Here is a 17044-nt window from a genome sequence, read left to right as displayed (position 1 = left end):
ATTGTCCCTTATTGTTCCGGAGGAGTCAACAACATAAAGTGAATTGTAAGAAAGTTAATTAAAAATTCGGATGATCCTAATGAATGAAACTCACACCCCATATTATATGTGACCCAAATCAGGACGACAATAGGGGTCTAAAAAACTACACGCTTAAAGCTTTGGTTTCATTGCCACTTTGCCACTTTGTAGATCTGTTCCAAATAGATATACAGTATTTTTCAGGCTATAAGGTACACTGGATTATAAGGCGCACCATCAATAAATGCCTGCTAAAACGTCTAGGTTCATATATAAGGTGCACCGGATTATAAGGTGCACCTGATTGTAAGGATGAATGACCAGCAGGTGGCAGACCTGTGTACAGTACAAGGCAGCTGTTGTCTGTAAGTACGGTTCATATATACGGAGCACCGGATTATAAGGCGCACCTGATTATAAGGATGAATGACCAGCAGGTGGCAGACCTGTGTACAGTACAAGGCAGCTGTTGTCTGTAAGTACGGATCATATATAAGGCGCACCGGATTATAAGGCGCACCTGATTATAAGGATGAATGACCAGCAGGTGGCAGACCTATGCACAGTACAAGGCAGCTGTTGTCTGTAAGTGCGGTTCATATATAAGGCGCACCTTTGATTTCTGAGAAAATCAAAGGATTTTTTGTGCGCCTTATAGTCCGAAAAATACGGTAGTTATCATCAGTGACTCCTGGATGGATGCACTGATGTCTACTGGAGTCTCTGGTGATCAAAATCCCTTCGGTTCATTCACCTTCATTCCCATTATTCCCTTTCAGCCTATAGCTACATGAAAGTGCTTCTTTCACTACATATTCTGGTTCGTCCCATCCTCCTTCCTTCCCTATGCTGAATTCTGCCTTGCTAGAAAGAAGGATGGAAGCCTACTGAGGCAGAAGGATACAAAGAAGTCTATGGAGAGGAGAAGGGGACGGTGAGTCGCAGCAGCTAGATCTACACCCCCTGAGGAGATGAGGACTTTATGTCACATCATTACCAGTGTCATTCCTAATTTATACAGTGGACTTATGATTTCAGCACAGTTTGTTGGAACTTTTACAATTATGCAAAGGGGCTCCAGACTCCGTAACAGAACCTGGAGCCCCTTAAGCTCATTTGCATAATTTCAGCCTTTTTTTCCTTAAAAACAAGGGCATAGGAAGCTTAAAGAAGAGGGGATCCTGCCAGAGGGGGCACAGACCAGTATGTCAGTGCTTGGTTTACAATCCTCGATCCTGGTGATAGATGTCCTCTAATGGTAAGGAATAGGCAGAGATTATCCTGGTTCTGGCACATGAGAAACTTCTGGGTGAAGACCCTCCTTTGCCAACCATGTACTCTAATAAGGGCTAAAGCATAGAAGCATGCATTGTGCATGAAACATGGACTCTAAGGGACATGAGTCCAAGCATCATAGTTAAAGATGACGCAAGGAATCATCACATCCCTGCTGTTGTCACAAAGGTTAACAGTGGGGAAGCAGGGACTCATCATGTATACCACTGCAGAAAAGAAAATCTATTCTTCTCCGTCGTGGGGAGTTCTTACTGATCACTGACGTAGCCAGTAACTGGACAGGACGGTTCTGTCTATGTAGGAGCTCAGAGTTGTGCAGAGACTTGTGTAGCGGCTCTCCTGCTTCCCCTGTAGATATGCGCCAGCAGTAATGAGGTCTCTTGTCACAGTCACAGGCAGGAATCATGAGTCTGCCGGCGTAGCCATGTACGTATGTGCTGGATGCTTAATGGATGCGCGCTAATGCTGCTGTGTATACGGATATTTATCTCTTAAATGTTAGTCCTATTAATCACTCGGCAGCTTGCGAGGGCGATAGATCTTTAAGTGTAAATAAGCTCTGCAGATTATTTACCCGTGTGCATCGGGTCTCTATTTTAAAAGGGCAGCGACGCCAGGAAAAAGGGAGAAAAATCCTTGCAACAATTAAGCGGGAAGAGTCTGAGCTATCGGCCGGCTACTGCTTACTGTGGAGACTGTAAATTGTAAACCAGCCATTATTTTCATTCCCCCTTAATTGTGCGTTATCTAATATTGGCGGCGACTAGGGGAGGAGCGCCAGCGGGCGGCGACTAGGGGAGGAGCGCCAGCGGGCGGCGACTAGGGGAGGAGCGCCAGCGGGCGGCGACTAGGGGAGGAGCGCCAGCGGGCGGCGACTAGGGGAGGAGCGCCAGCGGGCGGCGACTAGGGGAGGAGCGCCAGCGGACGGCGACTAGGGGAGGAGCGCCAGCGGACGGCGAGTAGGGGAGGAGCGCCAGCGGGCGGCGACTAGGGGAGGAGCGCCAGCGGGCGGCGACTAGGGGAGGAGCGCCAGCGGGCGGCGACTAGGGGAGGAGCGCCAGCGGGCGGCGACTAGGGGAGGAGCGCCAGCGGGCGGCGACTAGGGGAGGAGCGCCAGCGGACGGCGAGTAGGGGAGGAGCGCCAGCGGACGGCGAGTAGGGGAGGAGCGCCAGCGGACGGCGAGTAGGGGAGGAGCGCCAGCGGACGGCGAGTAGGGGAGGAGCGCCAGCGGACGGCGAGTAGGGGAGGAGCGCCAGCGGACGGTGAGTGCAGGTTTTATGTCCCAAATCACCCTGACAGGTTCCCTTTAAAAAGTGTCCAACCTCATCTCCCAGCATATCTGATCTGGGTTGTCTTGCCAGTATATTAGCAGCGCACTCGATGATTGCTGTGACTTACTCCTCCTCATCTTTGTGAACTCTTGTCCATCTTATTAGCAGGATGGAATACAGCACAAGACTGTGTGCTGAAACGGGCCATAAAAGAGGTGAATATTTACAGTCTGTTTCGGCAGGGTGGAGGAGATGGGAGGGGTGACTTGCGTCTCGGTCACGGTGCAGGGTGACGGCGAGGCCTCACTACACTCAGCATAATACAAGTCAATGGCCGCAGCGATGTGGACAGCGAGCTCCCAGCCGCCATATTTGGTTGTGTGCATGAGAAAGGCAGATGAAGATATATTATATCCAATAAGATATATTACAAATCTCTTGGAGGCTCTTGTACTATTCATCCCTGCACTATGTCCATCAGAGACTGTTATAGCGGGAGGTGCATGGTGTACGGTTATACACGCCGGAGCCGCTGGCAGCAAGGTCTCGGAGCTTTTGCGCGGTAAAACCTTCATCCTTAACCTGACAGCATGTGAAATGTGGAATTATGTGCGGCTAATTTCCAGGCAGTCGGTGCGTTTCTGCTTGGCTGCTGCCCTGTCATGACTCTCCAGCAGCAGCTGCCTCCGTCCCGCCGCGAATGTTCTGCTATTCCTACTGGGGATAAGAAGCTTATTTTAGGAGGCCCCAGGAGACTCGTTTCCTCGCTCGCCGCCACCACTGAAATGGTAATTTTTAATAGAGGCCTGAAAGGACTAAGGACGAGTAAATATATATATTCACCCTTTCATTCAGCAGTAAAGCGTCTTTATACGCTCAGGAGCCCGGGAGAGACGGCGAACGCCTGAACCGCTTACAGGAGGACGGCTGAAGAGAACATCTACTCCCTGACCGGTGGGGGGCGCTGCGGGGGCTGCAGGGGCAAGGCTTCTCTGATCACTTATATCCTACTAAATACTCATTTATTATTAATTATAAATTATATCTTGTATCCAAAGCAACATCAACGCTGCTCTGCAGAACATCTCACTCCCTGTTACTACACACACAGCGACTATACACACACTCTACATACACACACTATACATGCACAAACACAGCGAGTATACACACAGTATACACACACACTATACATACACACACACACACACTAAACATAGTGTACGACCTAACGGACACGTATAAGAGGAAAAGCAAGGATAACAAGTCATCAATAAGCCTGAGGTCTGAGTATTACACAGCACAAAGTGACACAGGGTGAGGAAGAGGAAGAAACAAAACAATAGAGGAGACACCAAGAAGAAATTACCTGCCATTCATTAATTTCACTGCTCCGGGTAAAGGCGTAGACATGACAGCAACCTCCCTGCCCTGGCATCTGGATACAAACACACAAAGATAAAAAAGTTATTAACTGTATAAACATTCTAGAATGTGCAGTGTCCAACTACGGGGGCGGCATTATAGTAGTTATATTATTGTACATAGGGGCGGCATTATAGTAGTTATATTCTTGTACATAGGGGCAGTATTATAGTAGTTATATTCTTATACATAGGGGGCAGTATTATAGTAGTTATATTCCTGTACATAGGGGGCAGTATTATAGTAGTTATATTCTTGTACATAGGGGCAGTATTATAGTAGTTATATTCTTGTACATAGGGGGCAGTATTATAGTAGATATATTCCTGTACATAGGGGGCAGTATTATAGTAGTTATATTCTTGTACATAGGGGGCAGTATTATAGTAGTTATATTCCTGTACATAGGGGGCAGTATTATAGTAGTTATATTCCTGTACATAGGGGGCAGTATTATAGTAGTTATATTCCTGTACATAGGGGGCAGTATTATAGTAGTTATATTCCTGTACATAGGGGGCAGTATTATAGTAGTTATATTCCTGTACATAGGGGGGCAGTATTATAGTAGTTATATTCCTGTACATAGGGGGGCAGTATTATAGTAGTTATATTCCTGTACATAGGGGGGCAGTATTATAGTAGTTATATTCCTGTACATAGGGGGGGCAGTATTATAGTAGTTATATTCCTGTACATAGGGGGGGCAGTATTATAGTAGTTATATTCCTGTACATAGGGGGGGAGTATTATAGTAGTTATATTCCTGTACATAGGGGGGCAGTATTATAGTAGTTATATTCCTGTACATAGGGGGGCAGTATTATAGTAGTTATATTCCTGTACATAGGGGGGCAGTATTATAGTAGTTATATTCCTGTACATAGGGGGGCAGTATTATAGTAGTTATATTCCTGTACATAGGGGGGCAGTATTATAGTAGTTATATTCCTGTACATAGGGGGGGCAGTATTATAGTAGTTATATTCCTGTACATAGGGGGCAGTATTATAGTAGTTATATTCCTGTACATAGGGGGGGAGTATTATAGTAGTTATATTCCTGTAGATAGGGGGCAGTATTATAGTAGTTATATTCCTGTACATAGGGGGCAGTATTATAGTAGTTATATTCTTGTACATAGGGGGCAGTATTATAGTAGTTATATTCCTGTAGATAGGGGGCAGTATTATAGTAGTTATATTCCTGTACATAGGGGGCAGTATTATAGTAGTTATATTCCTGTACATAGGGGGCAGTATTATAGTAGTTATATTCCTGTACATAGGGGGAGTATTATAGTAGTTATATTCTTGTACATAGGGGACAGTATTATAGTAGTTATATTCCTGTACATAGGGGGCAGTCTTATAGTAGTTATATTCCTGTACATAGGGGGCAGCATTATAGTAGTTATATTCCTGTACATAGGGGGCAGTATTATAGTAGTTATATTCCTGTACATAGGGGGCAGTCTTATAGTAGTTATATTCCTGTACATAGGGGGCGGCATTATAGTAGTTATATTCCTGTACATAGGGGGCGGCATTATAGTAGTTATATTCTTGTACATAGGGGGCGGCATTATAGTAGTTATATTCTTGTACATAGGGGGCAGCATTATAGTAGTTATATTCTTGTACATAAAGGGCGGCATTATAGTAGTTATATTCTTGTACATAGGGGGCAGTATTATAGTAGTTATATCCCTGTACATAGGGGGCAGTATTATAGTAGTTATATCCCTGTACATAGGGGGCAGTATTATAGTAGTTATATCCCTGTACATAGGAGGCAGTATTATAGTAGTTATATTCCTGTACATAGGGGGCAGTATTATAGTAGTTATATTCTTGTACATAGGAGGCAGTATTATAGTAGTTATATTCCTGTACATAGGGGGCAGTATTATAGTAGTTATATTCTTGTACATAGGGGGCAGTATTATAGTAGTTATATTCCTGTACATAGGGGACAGTATTATAGTAGTTATATTCCTGTACATAAGGGGCGGCATTATAGTAGTTATATTCCTGTACATAGGGGTCAGTATTATAGTAGTTATATTCCTGTACATAGGGGGCGGCATTATAGTAGTTATATTCTTGTACATAGGGGGCGGCATTATAGCAGTTCTATAATACTGCCCTCTATGTACAGGAATATCAGTTATATCCCTGTACATAGGGGGCAGTATTATAGTAGTTATATTCTTGTACATACGGGGGCAGTATTATAGTAGTTATATTCTTGTACATAGGGGGCAGTATTATAGTAGTTATATTCTTGTACATAGGGGGCAGTATTATAGTAGTTATATTCTTGTACATAGGGGGCAGTATTATAGTAGTTATGCTCTTGTACATAGGGGGCAGTATTATAGTAGTTATATTCCTGTACATAGGGGGCAGTATTATAGTAGTTATGCTCTTGTACATAGGGGGCAGTATTATAGTAGTTATATTCCTGTACATAGGGGGCAGTATTATAGTAGTTATATTCTTGTACATAGGGGGCAGTATTATAGTAGTTATATTCTTGTACATAGGGGGCAATATTATAGTAGTTATGCTCTTGTACATAGGGGGCAGTATTATAGTAGTTATATTCCTGTACATAGGAGGCAGTATTATAGTAATTATATTCCTGTACATAGGGGGCAGTATTATAGTAGTTATATTCCTGTACATAGGGGGCAGTATTATAGTAGTTATATTCCTGTACATAGGGGGCAGTATTATAGTAGTTATATTCTTGTACATAGGGGGCAGTATTATAGTAGTTATATTCTTGTACATAGGGGGCAGTATTATAGTAGTTATATTCTTGTACATAGGGGACAGTATTATAGTAGTTATATTCCTGTACATAGGGGGCGGCATTATAGTAGTTATATTCCTGTACATAGGGGGCGGCATTATAGTAGTTATATTCCTGTACATAGGGGGCGGCATTATAGTAGTTATATTCCTGTACATAGGGGGCGGCATTATAGTAGTTATATTCCTGTACATAGGGGGCGGCATTATAGTAGTTATATTCCTGTACATAGGGGGCTGCATTATAGTAGTTATATTCCTGTACATAGGGGGCGGCATTATAGTAGTTATATTCCTGTACATAGGGGGCGGCATTATAGTAGTTATATTCTTGTACATAGGGGGCGGCATTATAGTAGTTATATTCCTGTACATAGGGGGCAGTATTATAGTAGTTATATTCTTGTACATAGGGGGCAGTATTATAGTAGTTATATTCTTGTACATAGGGGGCAGTATTATAGTAGTTATATCCCTGTACATAGGGGGCAGTATTATAGCAGTTATATTCCTGTACATAGGGGGCGGCATTATAGTAGTTATATTCCTGTACATAGGGGGCAGTATTATAGTAGTTATATTCTTGTACATAGGGGGCAGTATTATAGTAGTTATATTCTTGTACATAGGGGGCAGTATTATAGTAGTTATATTCTTGTACATAGGGGGCAGTATTATAGTAGTTATATTCCTGTACATAGGGGGCGGCATTATAGCAGTTATATTCCTGTACATAGGGGGCAGTATTATAGTAGTTATATTCCTGTACATAGGGGGCAATATTATAGTAGTTATGCTCTTGTACATAGGGGGCAGTATTATAGTAGTTATATTCTTGTACATAGGGGGCAGTATTATAGTAGTTATATTCCTGTACATAGGGGGCAGTATTATAGTAGTTATATTCCTGTACATAGGGGGCAGTATTATAGTAGTTATATTCCTGTACATAGGGGGCAGTATTATAGTAGTTATATTCTTGTACATAGGGGCAGTATTATAGTAGTTATATTCCTGTACATAGGGGGCAGTATTATAGTAGTTACATTCTTGTACATAGGGAGCAGCTCATATACACTCACCGGCCACTTTATTAGGTACACCTGTCCAACTGCTCGTTAACACTTAATTTCTAATCAGCCAATCACATGGCGGCAGCTCAGTGCATTTAGGCATGTAGACATGGTCAAGACAATCTCCTGCAGTTCAAACCGAGCATCAGTATGGGGAAGAAAGGTGATTTGTGGCCTGTGAACGTGGCATGGTTGTTGGTGCCAGAAGGGCTGGTCTGAGTATTTCAGAAACTGCTGATCTACTGGGATTTTCACGCACAACCATCTCTAGGGTTTACAGAGAATGGTCCGAAAAAGAAAAAACATCCAGTGAGCGGCAGTTCTGTGGGCGGAAATGCCTTGTTGATGCCAGAGGTCAGAGGAGAATGGGCAGACTGGTTCGAGCTGATAGAAAGGCAACAGTGACTCAAATCGCCACCCGTTACAACCAAGGTAGGCAGAAGAGCATCTCTGAACGCACAGTACGTCCAACTTTGAGGCAGATGGGCTACAGCAGCAGAAGACCACACCGGGTGCCACTCCTTTCAGCTAAGAACAGGAAACTGAGGCTACAATTTGCACAAGCTCATCGAAATTGGACAGTAGAAGATTGGAAAAACGTTGCCTGGTCTGATGAGTCTCGATTTCTGCTGCGACATTCGGATGGTAGGGTCAGAATTTGGCGTCAACATGAAAGCACGGATCCATCCTGCCTTGTATCAGCGGGTCAGGCTGGTGGTGGTGGTGTCATGGATCCATCCTGCCTTGTATCAGCGGCTCAGGCTGGTGGTGCTGGTGTCATGGATCCATCCTGCCTTGTATCAGCGGCTCAGGCTGGTGGTGGTGGTGTCATGGATCCATCCTGCCTTGTATCAGCGGCTCAGGCTGGTGGTGCTGGTGTCATGGATCTATCCTGCCTTGTATCAGCGGCTCAGGCTGGTGGTGGTGTCATGGATCCATCCTGCCTTGTATCAGCGGCTCAGGCTGGTGGTGCTGGTGTCATGGATCCATCCTGCCTTGTATCAGCGGCTCAGGCTGGTGGTGCTGGTGTCATGGATCCATCCTGCCTTGTATCAGCGGCTCAGGCTGGTGGTGGTGGTGTCATGGATCCATCCTGCCTTGTATCAGCGGCTCAGGCTGGTGGTGCTGGTGTCATGGATCTATCCTGCCTTGTATCAGCGGCTCAGGCTGGTGGTGGTGTCATGGATCCATCCTGCCTTGTATCAGCGGCTCAGGCTGGTGGTGCTGGTGTCATGGATCCATCCTGCCTTGTATCAGCGGGTCAGGCTGGTGCTGGTGGTGTCATGGATCCATCCTGCCTTGTATCAGCGGGTCAGGCTGGTGGTGGTGGTGTCATGGATCCATTCTGCCTTGTATCAGCGGCTCAGGCTGGTGGTGGTGGTGTCATGGATCCATCCTGCCTTGTATCAGCGGCTCAGGCTGGTGGTGGTGGTGTCATGGATCCATCCTGCCTTGTATCAGCGGGTCAGGCTGGTGGTGGTGTCATGGATCCATCCTGCCTTGTATCAGCGGCTCAGGCTGGTGGTGCTGGTGTCATGGATCCATCCTGCCTTGTATCAGCGGGTCAGGCTGGTGGTGCTGGTGTCATGGATCCATCCTGCCTTGTATCAGCGGGTCAGGCTGGTGGTGGTGGTGTCATGGATCCATCCTGCCTTGTATCAGCGGCTCAGGCTGGTGGTGGTGGTGTCATGGATCCATCCTGCCTTGTATCAGCGGCTCAGGCTGGTGGTGCTGGTGTCATGGATCCATCCTGCCTTGTATCAGCGGGTCAGGCTGGTGCTGGTGGTGTCATGGATCCATCCTGCCTTGTATCAGCGGGTCAGGCTGGTGGTGGTGGTGTCATGGATCCATTCTGCCTTGTATCAGCGGCTCAGGCTGGTGGTGGTGGTGTCATGGATCCATCCTGCCTTGTATCAGCGGCTCAGGCTGGTGGTGGTGGTGTCATGGATCCATCCTGCCTTGTATCAGCGGGTCAGGCTGGTGGTGGTGTCATGGATCCATCCTGCCTTGTATCAGCGGCTCAGGCTGGTGGTGCTGGTGTCATGGATCCATCCTGCCTTGTATCAGCGGGTCAGGCTGGTGGTGCTGGTGTCATGGATCCATCCTGCCTTGTATCAGCGGGTCAGGCTGGTGGTGGTGGTGTCATGGATCCATCCTGCCTTGTATCAGCGGCTCAGGCTGGTGGTGGTGGTGTCATGGATCCATCCTGCCTTGTATCAGCAGCTCAGGCTGGTGGTGGTGGTGTCATGGATCCATCCTGCCTTGTATCAGCGGCTCAGGCTGGTGGTGGTGGTGTCATGGATCCATCCTGCCTTGTATCAGCGGCTCAGGCTGGTGGTGGTGGTGTCATGGATCCATCCTGCCTTGTATCAGCGGCTCAGGCTGGTGGTGGTGGTGTCATGGATCCATCCTGCCTTGTATCAGCGGCTCAGGCTGGTGGTGCTGGTGTCATGGATCCATCCTGCCTTGTATCAGCGGCTCAGGCTGGTGGTGGTGGTGTCATGGATCCATCCTGCCTTGTATCAGTGGCTCAGGCTGGTGGTGGTGGTGTCATGGTGTCTTTGGGCCCCTTGGTACAACGCCACAGCCTACCTGAGTATTGTTGCTGACCATGTCCATCCCTTTATGAGCACAATGTACCCTGTAACATCTGATGGCTACTTTCAGCAGGATAATGCGCCATGTCATAAAGCTGGAATCATCTCAGACTGGTTTCTTGAACATGACAATGAGGTCACTGGACACAAATGGCTCCACAGTCACCAGATCTCAATCCAATAGAGCATCTTTGGGATGTGGTGGAACGGGAGATTCGTATCATGGATGTGCAGCCGACAAATCTGCGGCAACTGTGTGATGCCATCATGTCAATATGGAGCAAAATCTCTGAGGAGCTTCCAGCACCTTGTTGTATCTATGCCACGAAGAATTGAGGCAGTTCTGAAGGCAAAAGGGGGTCCAACCCGTTACTAGCATGGTGGACCTAATAACGTGGCCGGTGAGTGTATAGTGCAATACTCTGAACGGGTTAAATAGGACACATGACTTATTTTCAAACATTCTAATACGAGTCCCTGTAATTGGAAAGCTCTGCAGAGAGTAATAAATGGAATAATCCTTCTGGCACATTGGGAAGTTGTCCCCGGCTTACATCACGGTGCAGGTCTTACAGAGTAAACTCCTGTCCATCATTCCTTATAAGACTCTCTGGTTCACTGATCCCCTAGAGAGTCCAAAGCACAGAAGTGGTGCCAGTTCTCTGCAAATTTCACCGAAAAGCTTTAAACGGAACGAAGACGACGCACTGAAGGCCTGGTAATGCAGCCGTAACGCTCATGACAACGAAACGATGAAGGGAGCGCATGAGATGACAGGAGATGGAGCGAAACTGAGCAGAGAAAACTTGGAATAAAACTTTTCATCTGGCTCTTTAGTGGTGATGGAGAATATTGTACATAGCGGTGACGTCTCCCAGTATATATTCTATATGTTCTGCATCCTGTATTATACCCCAGAGCTGCACTCACTATTCTGCTGCTGGTGCAGTCACTGTGTACATACATGACATTATTTATCCAGTACTGATCCTGAGTTACATCCTGTATTATACCCCAGAGCTGCACTCACTATTCTGCTGCTGGTGCAGTCACTGTGTACATACATGACATTACTTATCCTGTACTGATCCTGAGTTACATCCTGTATTATACCCCAGAGCTGCACTCACTATTCTGCTGCTGGTGCAGTCACTGTGTACATACATGACATTACTTATCCTGTACTGATCCTGAGTTACATCCTGTATTATACCCCAGAGCTGCACTCACTATTCTGCTGCTGGTGCAGTCACTGTGTACATACATGACATTACTTATCCTGTACTGATCCTGAGTTACATCCTGTATTATACTCCAGAGCTGCACTCACTATTCTGCTGCTGGTGCAGTCACTGTGTACATACATGACATTACTTGTCCTGTACTGATCCTGAGTTACATCCTGTATTATACTCCAGAGCTGCACTCACTATTCTGCTGCTGGTGCAGTCACTGTGTACATACATGACATTACTTATCCTGTACTGATCCTGAGTTACATCCTGTATTATACTCCAGAGCTGCACTCACTATTCTGCTGCTGGTGCAGTCACTGTGTACATACATGACATTACTTATCCTGTACTGATCCTGAGTTACATCCTGTATTATACTCCAGAGCTGCACTCACTATTCTGCTGCTGGTGCAGTCACTGTGTACATACATGACATTACTTATCCTGTACTGATCCTGAGTTACATCCTGTATTATACCCCAGAGCTGCACTCACTATTCTGCTGGTGCAGTCACTGTGCACATACATGACATTACTTATCCTGTACTGATCCTGAGTTACATCCTGTATTATACCCCAGAGCTGCACTCACTATTCTGCTGCTGGTGCAGTCACTGTGTACATACATGACATTACTTATCCTGTACTGATCCTGAGTTACATCCTGTATTATACCCCAGAGCTGCACTCACTATTCAGCTGCTGGTGCAGTCACTGTGTACATACATGACATTACTTATCCTGTACTGATCCTGAGTTACATCCTGTGTTATACCCCAGAGCTGCACTCACTATTCTGCTGCTGGTGCAGTCACTGTGTACATACATGACATTACTTATCCTGTACTGATCCTGAGTTACATCCTGTATTATACCACAGAGCTGCACTCACTATTCTGCTGCTGGTGCAGTCACTGTGTACATACATGACATTACTTATCCTGTACTGATCCTGAGTTACATCCTGTATTATACTCCAGAGCTGCACTCACTATTCTGCTGCTCGTGCAGTCACTGTGTACACACATGATATTACTTACACTGGGCAATGGTTGGGATTGGATAATTATCGTCCTGCGTTAGGAAGTCCTACGTCTATAATGAACACATCATACATGTTGTGGGTGCTCACCTGTCGGCCTGGAGCCGGGCTTGCTGCAGCTGGTGCTGCTTTTCCAGTAGTTTGACCTCCTGCTGTACCAGAAGCTGCTGCAGCCGCTCCTTCTCTATCTCCACCTCCATCTTCTGCAGCAGCAGCTCCTGTCTCCGCTGGTCTGAGATCCCTCTGTCCCTGGGTGAATCTTTGCCTCTTTCTCCATTGCATCTGCCAGACGTGGTGGAGCATCTAGAGAGGGAGCCGTCTTCATGAGGTCTGACCAGGGAGAGCTCGGGAGGGAAGGGATTGTGCGCTGTAGGGTGGAAGCAGCAATGGGTCAGCGGTGGCTTTGAGGTTCTGCCACAGTGCTGGCTGCAGGGGTAGTCCGTATAATGGGGAGCTGCTCCGGGGCAGTTACTATGATGAGGGTTTTCGGATGAGCAGCGATCAGGGATGTAGTGACAGCCGTTTCTAGGTGTGGGGTCACTTCTGCAGAGGGGACGGGGAGCAGCGGAGAGGCAGCTTCCACTTTCGCTATTGGGCTTGCGGTTCTGCTGGCCGAGGTAGGAACCATCGAGTTCACTTGCCGTAGGCTGCCGCGGGGTTTTACAGACCTGGATGGAAGAATACAAAATTATTATGGATTAGGATGATCAGGATACAAGCAGTGGACGTCATGCATGACCAAAACAAACAAACAAACAAACACTCTCCTTTCAGTGTATTTCAAGGGGATAAAACCTCACAAATTTTTTTTTTTTTTATTACAGACATATAACACTGCTATACAGAGAGAGATATTTGTATCATGCCCCACATGGGCATCTTCTGTCCTGGACTCCAGGCCAATAAGTTCTCTACACCTCCATGTGCTGATAGCGAGCAGACGATGGTAAATTACTATATCAAAGGGAAGGCAGATTTTTTTTTTTTATCCCTTGAATTTAAAAAGACTAAAATAAAAATTTTCAATGCTTTTCTGCCACCACTAGAGGGAGCTAAGAAGCAAACTGTATACTGACTATACATAGACCCCCCCAAAAAAGATCACCACGACCATCCCCATCAGTAATATGAAAGGAGTTTCTGGTGATCGTGGTATTACCTACAATATCAGATCGGTGACAGTCCGTCTGTTTTAGGAGACTGTGGCTTAAAATCTTATTAAAATCATTGGCCCAAAATTATCTAAAGAACATGTCCAGGCTAACGTTAGCGCTCCTTTAACCTTTGTCCAGATGATCAAATAGAAGGACTTGCTTTAATGAGAAGAGGACGGTTACGCTCTGATACGTGGTATGACCCTGGATGACCCACGTTTCCGTGGTCAGGGTTTGATCATGCATCTACCTCTCTATGTGAAGGGCAGAACCCGGAGAAGTGGAATATGTTCTGTAACAGCTGCACAATGAACGGTGCCAACGTCCCGCTCCGTATAAATGGCCCGCAATCTCCCCGGTGTAATTACGTGGCGCCTTTCGTGAGGCGATCATCAAGGTAGATTACCTCCGAGTTTCTGAACTAAATACTTACAGGTGTTGCATTATCCTTTATTACATACAAACTTCTGCCTCTTAACAAGACGCGGCGGCGGCAGATGAATGATCTGGGGCGTGAATTATTCATGAGGGCTTCGCAGCGTGCTCGCGGCGTCATCCGTGGCCTTTTCCAGGTCATATGACACCAATTAGAGCAGGAGTCTAAATTATTCAATAACTTGAACTCTCCTGTCGTTTAACATATAGATATCAGTGCGGTAAACAAGTTAAAGCTAATGGGCCCTGGGGGGTTGGCTGTGCGCGGCTGTGAGCTCCGAGGCTGCTGCTGGAACAGACAGCGAGAAGGAAAACACTTGCAATGTTTTAATAAGTTCTTAGGCGTCCCCCCGGGATCCCTGCACCGCTCCTGCTCCACGTATCCAAAATAAAATGATTAAGGTTATTAGCAAGGAGCCTTTTAAATAGGGAAAGGAGTAGAAATAAAAAGGGGGAGGAGGGCGAGGAAGGGGAGCGGGAGAAATTCACACGAAATCCGTGTCTAGACACAACGCCAGGCGGATACGGGACGACAAAAACATCCACAAAACATACAGACAGGACGCCTCCTGCATAGACATAACAACTGTGAGCATTGCCCGGGATCAATGGAGGGGGCCGCAAGATGGTAGCCATCGCTCTATAGAAGGGGGAATAGAGACCACATAGGGGGGGGGGGTTTGTATACAGGGGGCAGGAGCATAGAGAGACAAGAGGGGCATAGAGACCACATAGGGGGGGGTTGTATACAGGGGGCAGGAGCATAGAGAGACAAGAGGGGCATAGAGACCACATGGGGGGGGGGTTGTATACAGGGGGCAGGTGCATAGAGAGGGGCATAGAGACCACATAGGGGGGGGGGGTTGTATACAGGGGGCAGGTGCATAGAGAGACAAGAGGGGCATAGAGACAACAGGGGTGGATACCTAGAGAGTTGAGGGCATACATAGGAAAATGAAGATTAAAATATAGAATTTATAGAAAATAGTTTACAAAAAAAATAAATAAATAATAATAATAAAAAAATAATAAAAATATTAAAAAAAATAATAATAAATAAAATAATAAATATTATTATTATTATTACTACTACTACTATTATTATTGACCCAGGTCGGCTAACAAGAACCCCCACACATCCCCAGAATTAGGCATTTAAATAGTGAAGACGGTTCACAGTTTTAATTACACTTCTAGTAATGAGCCTGGGTGCAACGCCAATGCAAAAGTGAAAAAAATAAAATAAATAAATAAAAATCTCCCTTATCCCATGAAAAACTGTTATTATGTTAAAAGAAAAATGTAAAAATATACATATATACAAGATCAATTCACACAACCTATGATTTAGTTCGCTAAACAACCAGGCCTTTTTTCGTTTCCATTTTTCCAAAAAATCTATAAAAACTTTATTATCTTCCCATGTACAGAGCTGTGCGAGGGCTTGTTTTCTCTGTAACAAATGTCACACTGGTATTTAAAATTCTTCGCCATGTACTCGGAAATGGGGGGGGGGGGGATTTCTAATGCAGTGAAACTCATTTGCGCCATTTTCTTAAGGGTTTGGATTTTATGGCTTTCGCTGTGCGCCCCAATGACACGTCTCCGTTATTCTTTGGGTCGGTACGATCCCGGGGATACCACATTTATACAGGTTTTATTTTATTGTGTTTTTTTTTTTAAATATTAAAACCTCCTGTACAAAATAAAATTCTTTGTTTCGCCATCTTCTGGCGCTAATGACTTTTTCATACTTCTGTGCACAGAGCTGAGAGTTTGTCAAAAGCTGACACTTTTTCTTACAATTTTGATACGTTGTATAATGGAGGAAAAGACATTTGGGCGGGGCTCATCGCCAGGAATAACCATTATTATATGTTGGTATAAAACTGGGACATTTTTTATATCATTTCTAGCAAAAGTGGGGGGGGGATTTTAATTTTTTATTATTTTTTTTTTAACCATCTTTCAGACCCCTCAGGTACTTTAACCCTCGGCTGTCTGATTGATCCTACCATATAGGAAGGGAAGGAAGCAGAAGCCCAAACACTATAGCAGTGATGGCGAACCTTTCGGAGACAGAGTGCCCAAATTACAACCAAAATCCACTTATTTTCCCGGGAAGTGCCAATTTGGCATTTTAAGCAGTAACTTATTGCTACCTGTTCTTCCACATCTTTCAATTGTATCGCCCCCCTGAGGCAGCCAATACAGTTTAAAGAAGGAGAGCAAATTCAGACTCTCGTTGTAGCTTCTCTCCAGGGTCTCTCTGTAGAGGAAGAATGTTAGGTCCAGCAGGATGGCTTCCAAAGATATCGCAGTTCTGTCAACACCTTCTCACTTTTCCAGCAGTTCCTAACAGCCAATGAAGTGTTGCTTTAAAATAGCACTGAGAGCAGCTTCTCTTAAGTTGCCTGGGACTTGGTGGATTTGGTCCTATTTGGTGAACTCTGTCCTGGGGTGATGGTTTCAGTGCCCACAGAAATGGCTCCGAGTGCCACCTCTGGCACCCGTGCCATAGGTTCGCCACCACTGCACTATAGGATCCCACAATGAGAAGCCGGTCTCTATCTGCACCATGCTGTGATATCTTCAACCCCCCATAAAGCTCCGGATGGCTCCCCTGGCAGCGCGGCTTCCCCCCCTCGCTGCCCCTATGATGGTATATCCCATTG

At 45.7% G+C, this 17044-nt stretch overlaps 1 protein-coding gene across 3 annotated transcripts in view; it reads right to left on the bottom strand.

Moving 5' to 3' along the window:
• Positions 1 to 17044, bottom strand: part of KIAA1328 (KIAA1328 ortholog) — an 82354-nt gene that overhangs the window by 24354 nt on the left and 40956 nt on the right. For all 3 annotated transcript variants that reach the window (XM_072132834.1, XM_072132835.1, XM_072132836.1), the window contains exons 7-8: positions 12871 to 13448; positions 3959 to 4027 (exon numbers count right to left, since the gene is read on the bottom strand). In XM_072132834.1, the coding sequence (XP_071988935.1) occupies positions 3959 to 4027; positions 12871 to 13448 (647 nt within the window). The remainder of the gene's footprint in view (positions 1 to 3958; positions 4028 to 12870; positions 13449 to 17044) is intronic.

Source organism: Engystomops pustulosus, chromosome 1 (genome assembly GCF_040894005.1).
Source record: "Engystomops pustulosus chromosome 1, aEngPut4.maternal, whole genome shotgun sequence".
Lineage (NCBI taxonomy): Eukaryota > Metazoa > Chordata > Amphibia > Anura > Leptodactylidae > Engystomops > Engystomops pustulosus.
Note: the sequence above shows the minus strand (reverse complement) of the source record. Positions and strands in the feature narration are given on the sequence as shown.